This window comes from Bidens hawaiensis, unplaced genomic scaffold (assembly GCF_021521415.1).
Source record: "Bidens hawaiensis isolate Kalapana, Puna unplaced genomic scaffold, B.hawaiensis_p1.1 tig00029934_1, whole genome shotgun sequence".
Classification (NCBI taxonomy): Eukaryota; Viridiplantae; Streptophyta; class Magnoliopsida; order Asterales; family Asteraceae; genus Bidens; species Bidens hawaiensis.
The window spans coordinates 19,167-27,509 of NW_027505167.1; the positions used below are offsets into that span (position 1 = coordinate 19,167).

Genomic DNA, 8,343 nt, shown 5'->3' on the forward strand with positions numbered 1-8,343 from the left:
TCTAGTTATATGGTTTTGATTTTTATCGGTTCAGTGTGATTTCCGCTCACTCGAAGGACTTCTTATTAGATCCAGATTCAAGGTTCTTCTCTTAATACTATATCTACGACTAGTAATTGATGCTGAGTGACAATTGTTTCCCTTGGTATGATCTTGTAGTCTCTCCACCATCACTCATCAATAAATAGTTGATTTGTGTGTTACGTCCTCCGTAATTGAAAGTGATCAAATGTGATATTCAATTTTATTAAAGAGAAATTAAAATACCTAAGCATGGCAAACGCAAATTTTAGAAGAAGATCCCTACCAAGCTCATTCCTATCATCCAAACCAAAACCCCGTGAACCTATTGAAACCTATCATACTTCCTAACATAAAACACACAAATAGTATAGTTTGTCAACCTGTAAGTCCACCGATCATTTATCGATCCAAGCATGACCCATTTGACTAAAATGCTTGTGGGTTCGAACCATTTAAATCTTGTGTTGACATCTCTAGTATAATTTTAGAAAGCTAAACAAAATATACACCCAAATTAAATATTTATGGGTAGAAAACAAACAACACAAAATAGTTTTATCCAAATAATTTTAAAAAAAGGAAACATACGTCGACTGGCATATTTCATATACTTTTAAGGGTCTGAACGAACATTTCTGTTATATATTAATTTAACTATCTCCCTTGTTCGTTGGTCAATGCTTATATATATATATATATATATATATGCAACCATCAAGCTGCCGTTACCTAACGATGATGAGTTCTCCCTTTGTCGCCGTTATTTTACACTTGGTGATCGCCTTCTCACCGATACGGGCTATAAATCCGACGACCCATTTGAAACCGGAGTTCGTTGGTCCCCTTGGTCAGCAGCTTTTGGAGGCTGCAAACTCGCCCGAGTTTTTTAACTGGATGGTGAATATCCGCCGGAAAATCCATGAGTACCCGGAACTAGGATTTCAAGAATTCAAGACAAGTGAACTGATCAGGGCGGAGCTTGACAAGCTTGGCGTTGACTACACGTGGCCAGTGGCGGAAACAGGCGTTGTTGCCACCATTGGTTCCGGAGAGCAACCCTTGTTTGCTCTCCGCGCTGATATGGATGCTCTTCCCATCCAGGTTTGTTTTTTTTATTTTCTATTATTTAAAAGACAAATTTCTTGTATTTCCTGTCACTTATAACCAACCATAAAATGATTTGTTTTCTATGACTTATGTTTTTTTATGATTGGAAAATCAGGAATTAGTGGATTGGGAACATAAAAGCAAGATAGACGGAAAGATGCACGCCTGCGGTCATGATGCTCATGTGGCGATGTTACTCGGAGCTGCTAAGTTGCTCCAAGATAAGAGACATGATCTCAAGGTAATTAAATTATTGTACTATATATATATATATCTAATGAACTAAGTGAACTTTTTGTATAACAATATTAGGAAAAACATTATATTGTTTGTAGTTGACTTTTATATAAAGAGTTTCATCAAACTTTGATAACTGATTCCATCTATACATTTAAATTTATCTTCTTTTTAACTCTTAATAGGGCACCGTAAAGTTGATATTCCAGCCGGCCGAGGAGGGTCTAGCTGGAGCTTACCATATGTTAAAACATAGTGCACTTGACAACATCAAAGCTGCCTTTGGCATCCATGTTCTACCATATTATCCTGTGGGTTTTGTAGCTTCACGCCCCGGTCCCCTGCTAGCCGGTGCCGGAAGGTTTTCAGCCACCATTAAAGGTACCGGCGGACATGCGGCAGCCCCACATCTGTCTAATGATCCCATTGTTGCGGCCTCAATGGCACTTGTTGCTCTGCAACATATTGTATCTAGAGAAACCGATCCACTCGAATCCAGAGTAATCTTTTCAAATTGTAGCTACAGTATTTCAATTTTATATGTTTTTTAAACTTTCATCTGTTTTAAAGTCTTCTTTGTCAGCAGTCTGTGTACCCTCTTGGACGTATATTCCGGTGTATACGAGCCGAGCTCGGCTGGTCAACTCATAAAGAGCTTGAGCTTGAATTTGCTTCAAGCTCTATTTCTAAAGCTAAAGTCCGATTTGTTAATTTAATTTATTCATTAACTTTTATTTACTTTTATTTTAATTCTATATATATTTTTAATTATTAATTTAATAAATAAAGAAAATAAATAAAAACTTAAAAAGTATAAAAATAATAGGCTTGTTTAGGTTAAAGCTCGTCTAAGCTCGGTTCGGTTTTAGCTTTTAGTCACCCGATCTCGAGTAGTTCACTATTAGAAGATAAGTATATAATAATATATTATTATATACTTATCTTCTAATATGACTTTACTCGTTTACACCCCTAATCCCACCTTTCCCAAACCGTACCAATTGCTTTATTATAAGTAGAATTTTACTGAGATTGGTTGTTGTTGTTTGTATCTGTGTTCCTATGGTTGACTTGTAGGTCGTGACTATCGGACAAATCATCGGAGGCGAAGCGGATAATGTGATTCCAGAGAGTGTTACCATCCGAGGTACCTACCGGAGTTTGTCATCTCAAGGTCTACTCGACACCAAAGCAAGAATCAAACAAATAATCGAGGCTCAGGCGGCCGTTCAACGGTGCCAAGCGGAAGTTGACTTTATGGAGGAGACGCGCATACCATACCCGGTGACGGTAAACGATGAAGGGATGTATGAACATGCAAAGACAGTGGCAGAGATAATATTAGGAAAACCGAAAGTGCAGTTGGTTCCGGTGACAATGGGTGCCGAGGATTTCAGTTTTTTTACACAGAAAATGTCTGCGGCCGCATTCATGATTGGGACGAGGAACATGTCTCATGTACCCGAGCATTTACACTCGCCGCATTTTGTTATCGACGAAGAGGCTCTTAAAGTTGGAGCGGTTTTTCATGCTGCGGTTGCGGTTTCGTATTTGAATGTTCATGGTGATGGTTTTGTGCTCGGTCACGATGAGTTTTAACTTTTAAGCGTTTAGCTAGTTCTAAGGTTCAAAAATGAAGATCAATATAGAGATTTTAAGAAGATTATGTAAGTTGTGGTTTAGTAGTGTAAACAAAACATATGATTATTCAGTTTGTAAAAATATAAAATTATTCCAAATCGGCTCGTTCATGAATGAGTTGATTCGAGTGCTTGGTTTCTTAGAGACTTGGCCAGTTTGTGAGATAAATACTGTATGTGTCAAACTTTGTATTGATTGGTCATTATTTTGTCCCGTGGAATTTGAATATGGATTCCATACTGGTTTAAGATTTGTTTTGTTTATAGGCTTGCAAGTGGGATTATTATTATTATTTTAGAGACTACATAGAAGGGTAGGGAAAACCAATTTGATCAGCATGGAAAAATAGACCAACTTCTTAAAGTAAAAAGGAGGGAAACCTTATTTTGTCATTTTCGTTGTGAAGATTTTAGTAGTTACAAAGAAGGTGCCATAAGAAAATAAACCGAGTCAAAAGTATAATAAAGGACGAAAAGGGGATTTATTTGTCATGGTAATCTTGAATATTCAGGTTCTAGTGTTTGGAAATATATTATGTACATAACATAGATTAAAAAAAGACTTAATTGCACTTTTTGTATATATAGTAAAACCTAATACACGGGATCCAATCTCGTGATGGATTTTTCACAGTTATAACCCCTATGATGGTATTTTTTTTTTCCAATTAGAACCAGGTCGTGAATTCAAGGTTAAAAATAAATATGTGAAAAAACCCTCATGCACCTGACTTATTGTTATTCTTATTGTTTTAATATTTCTGCTCGAATACTCAACATACCAACACATATGACAAACAAAACAAACATTGTTGAGAAGTAACTCAAAGCGCTAAAACAAACTAAAAAAATACCATTTATATCACACATCAAAGAGTGCAAAGGTTGGGAACCTTAAAATAAACTCATACGGCTACGTGCCGAACAAAAAGGTTGGGAATCTTATAATAAACCCATATGGCTATGCACCGAACAAAAAGGTTAGGACCTTAAAACTCATACGGCTACGCACACAGAACACGCACTGCTCACGACGGCCACGTTCTGCACACATCGGACATGCCAACCGCACAACCTTATTACGTAGCAGTTGTAAGTCATCACACGCGCAAGTTGCACTACACTACAGCTCGCAAGCCATTATACGTGCCAAGCTTAATTAAGACGCGAAGCAACATGTTGCTCTAGCACAAACTCACCAACACGATTTAAAACCTGAATACAAATATAAGCTCGATTTAAAACCTGAATACAAATACAGATTGAATGGGTCGGGTAGGTTCGGATCGGGTTTCGGGTTTTAAAGGTTAATATATATACCTTTAACAATTATTCATATTTAACAAGCATACTAGCAATATGACATAACAAACTAAAATATTCCTCTTGAATATAGTGTATATCACAATATTACACAGTAGGATTGTATTTTTTAACTATACCTGAATATCGAACCTGGCCCAAGACCCGAATTTTCCCGAAGAACACCCCTATATACAATATTAAAGAGTAAATGTAATTATGTGATTTCAAACTAAACTCTAGATCATATACAATCTTAAGAAGTAAATGTCATTATGTAATATACAATATTAAAGAGTAAATGTAATTACGGTTTTTGGTTATTTAAAACCGAAACCAAACCATTGAAAAATAAAACCGAACCAAACTAAACTGTTCTTAAAGTTAACTGTTAAATTACACTTACATTGTTATCAACGAGTATTTGAAGTCCTTCATGAACGATCTCCTTCATGAATTTTAAGACAATAACAACACTCGGTACTTTCTGACTGAGTCGGACACTACAAAAAAACAATATAATAAACAGGACACTTAACTATAAATGAAATTAGTATAATATAAAACAAATACTCTTAAGAGTAGATAATATTGAGTTTCAAGTAGATGTTAAATTAAATAAAAACACTAATTTGGCATAAAAAAAGGTTTTTAATTCGCAATACCAAAGCTTTAGTCTATGCACAACATAGCTCATTAACGAGATTTGAAAAATTATTTGTAATATAATTGTGTCACTAATTTTTTTAAGCATCACATCACACACATGAATTCACCACGGGCCTCCCGTTCAGCTACCCGGGTTATAAAAATGTAAACTTTGGATCAACGGGCAGGTCGGTTCATGTTAGTTACCGGATCATGTCGGGTTCAGGTCAAAACAACTCATTTTATGTAAAAACTTTAAGTTGGATCAAAATGAAACTAACCAATATGGGTTCTCGTCAGTTGAACACATGTTTAGTTGTTTAGTCTACTTTTGGCCCATTTGACCCATTTCAGTATTAGCTAATTTTAATGTTTAGTTTTACATGCTCGGGTCAAGGTAGCATGAGTTAATTCAATACGACAAGTCAAAACCTAACTAATTTTGAGTCAAATGGTTAAAGTTATTACCTTCTGGTTATAATATTTGACCGCCTTATAACTGCACTTAGAGGCACCAGCACCTTTCCTGCAAATACACAGATCCAAAAAAAAAAAAGTAAGTTCCCCAATTAACACACACAACATATTTCAAGCGAATTCCGAAAATGACTTTTGACAGCAATCTATGAACTTCTGCAATCAGTTAAGTGTACTTGAGTCATGTCTGCATACACAAATCAACATTGAGGCATAACTGCATCATATTTCTTGAATCAACATTGTCTACATACACAACTCAAGCTTGGCTCGTTTTGAGTTACGACTTACGAGAGCTTGAGCTCGGCTCGTGATACATATTTTCAAGCTCGAGCTTGGCTCGTGAGAGACTTTTTTTAAACTAAAGCTCGGCTCAATTATTCTTTTTTAATTAATTTATAAACATTTTTAGTTTATTTATATATTTTTATATATAACATAACACACACAGTTTAGCAATTTTTATCACACTTTCATATATAATAAATATTATTATATATGTATTTAATACATTAAAAATATGTTATATAAATAATAGGCTCGTTTAGATTCGTGAGTCAGTTCGAGCTCGATATGTGAAGCTTGGGCTAGGGCTAGGGCTCGTTTATAAAACAAGCTATTTTTAATGCTCGAGCTCGTTTAAACTTGGCTCAATTCGAGTTTTTAACAAGCCACTCTCGAGTAACTCACAAGCCGGCTTGGCTCGCTTGCACCCCTAGTTTTATTACTAGATAGTGTAGTAACAATAGAAGAATAGTAAAGCTTTTTAAGCTGTATTGGTTGGTTTAAAACGGTAACAAAATCCAGAATAGCAATGAAGAATAGCCTAAGAAGCAAGCACAAAGTCATTAGCTTCGTTTTGAGTTACCAGAGCTCGAACTTGACTATGCTCAAGCTATTTTTCTAAATCTCGGCTAGTGGGTTGTTATTTCAAGCTCGGGCTCGGGTCATTTATTATTTAGTAATTAATTCATATATGTTTTTAAATAATTTTATATATTTTAAGAAAAACATAAACGAGCCTAAGCTCGACTCATTGCGTAGTACCATAAACGAGCCAAAGCTTGACTCGAGCTCAGTAATTAATACACATGGCTCGTAAAGCCTCAACAAGCTTCCCATTTAGCTCGGGCTCGATAAGTAAATAAGCTTTATTTGAAGCGCTCGTCTTGAATTTTTGTATCGATTCGATAAAAAAACTTAAAATAGTTTTGTAACTCAGTTCAGATTATGTTTCAAACTATTATTATATAACACTTCAATTATGTTTCAGGTTTTTGCAAGAAATAACTAAAATTACGTTCGAATTATATAACACTCCATTAAACCCTAGCCAATTAAAAGTAGAGTAAGGTAAAATTGAAGGCATATACCTCAAAAAAATTGAAATCCTTAGAAAAATCCTTCAATAGACTCAAAATTTTGCTTCAATCCTTCAAAATTTCGGTGGTGGTGTCGGAATGTCGTGGCGGTGATGGCGTTTGTGGCCTGTAGTGGTGTCAGAATGTCGTGGTGGTGATGGAGTCCGTGGTGGTGATGGCGTTCATGGTGGTGTTAGCGTTCGTGGTGGTGATGGCCGGTGGTGGTTTTGGGTTTTGAGAGTAGCAGGTCGTATGTTAGATAGAAGCATGGGTTATTCTAATTAGGTCAAATATATGACCTGCATATTTTGAGGGATATATTGTATTTTTTTTAATTTTTTTTAGTGAACAATGACTCGCATACGTGACACGCATACCTTTTTTCTATATACGACACTTGTTCGGTGACACACAAAAATGAGAGTCATAAATCTTCAAATTTTCAAAAATTATGCCTTCATTATAATGACTTGCACAATTGCGCGTCATAAATCGACGCATGTCATTGTGCGCATGTCAAGGGAGGCCTTTTTTCTAGTAGTGAACATATTTTTTATGCATATGAATAAGAGGAAACTCTTGGCAGTCATCTCCGCTCCCTCACTCTTCCATGAAAGATCTAGAGCAAACACGAGGAAAAAGATCGACACTCATCCATTCGTATGCCACTAAACTAATAATTCTTCCAATCTCTGCGTGCTCTTCATCACTCATTACACACTTTTTTTCCCAATTCCAAGAACAAATCCCGATCCAATGATTCCATAATCTCCACACCCAAGTATTATTATTATTATTATTATTATCAATTTGTGTAATGTAATGGACGGCAAGATTCGTAAACGTGGCTGTTCTTCGTCACCATCTTCATCTTCCAAAGTGTACAATTACCGATTTAAGCGCCCAATTATGGTGGGGAAGACCCGCGTTGTAGGCGGGTCCAGATCTACCACTCCGGCCCCGTCGTGGAGGATGACGCCATCCAAGCACGGTGGTGTGGAGTCGCCTACCCACGACAGCGCCGGAGGGAAGGTTTCTGCGAGGAAACTGGGCGCGACACTTTGGGAGATGAATGAGATGCCGTCTCCAAGGAATTTGGAGACGAGGAGGAGGAGAAGAGATAGACAGCACCATTTTTCTGTTTCTGTTTCTCAGTTGAGTTTTAATGTTTTATCTTCATTTTCAATCATAACATTAATAAGTTCTACTAATTACCAAATGTGAAATTTTGAATTCTTCAATATCTACTCTGAAACTGTTATTTTCGATTTTGTTGTCATTTTCAATTCAATTATCCAAATTATTACAAACAATGCTAATTCCGAAAACCATACTCACTAAAATCCCAATAATATTGACAATTATAATTTTAAATTTCGTTGTCAAGGGCAATCTTGTTTAAACATAATGGTAACTCGGTGTATGTATTATAAAAAACCAACATGCTTCTCTCTTAATGGACCATCCTTGACAAAAAAAAGTGAAAGGTAGGAGTGTCATTGGTAATATTGATGGTTTGGCTGAAAAGCGAGAAGTGCACTAAGGCG

General features: G+C 36.1%; 1 protein-coding gene across 1 annotated transcript; it reads left to right on the forward strand.

Moving 5' to 3' along the window:
• Positions 1-570: 570 nt before the first annotated feature.
• On the forward strand, positions 571-3,044 carry LOC143611190 (IAA-amino acid hydrolase ILR1-like 3). Its single transcript, XM_077085454.1, has 4 exons — positions 571-1,125; positions 1,247-1,372; positions 1,554-1,868; positions 2,446-3,044. Exons 1-4 carry the CDS (start codon positions 730-732, stop codon positions 2,965-2,967), a joined length of 1,359 nt encoding a protein of 452 aa, XP_076941569.1. The 5' UTR covers positions 571-729; the 3' UTR covers positions 2,968-3,044.
• Positions 3,045-8,343: the final 5,299 nt, after the last annotated feature.

Excerpts from the sequence above, each read along its gene's own strand:
- LOC143611190 (XM_077085454.1), top strand. The coding sequence starts at position 730 with ATGCAACCATCAAGCTGCCGTTACCTAACGATGATGAGTTCTCCCTTT. Across the intron at positions 1,126-1,246 it reads TGGATGCTCTTCCCATCCAG|GAATTAGTGGATTGGGAACA; the intron begins GTTTGTTTTTTT and ends TTGGAAAATCAG. Across the intron at positions 1,869-2,445 it reads CCGATCCACTCGAATCCAGA|GTCGTGACTATCGGACAAAT; the intron begins GTAATCTTTTCA and ends GTTGACTTGTAG.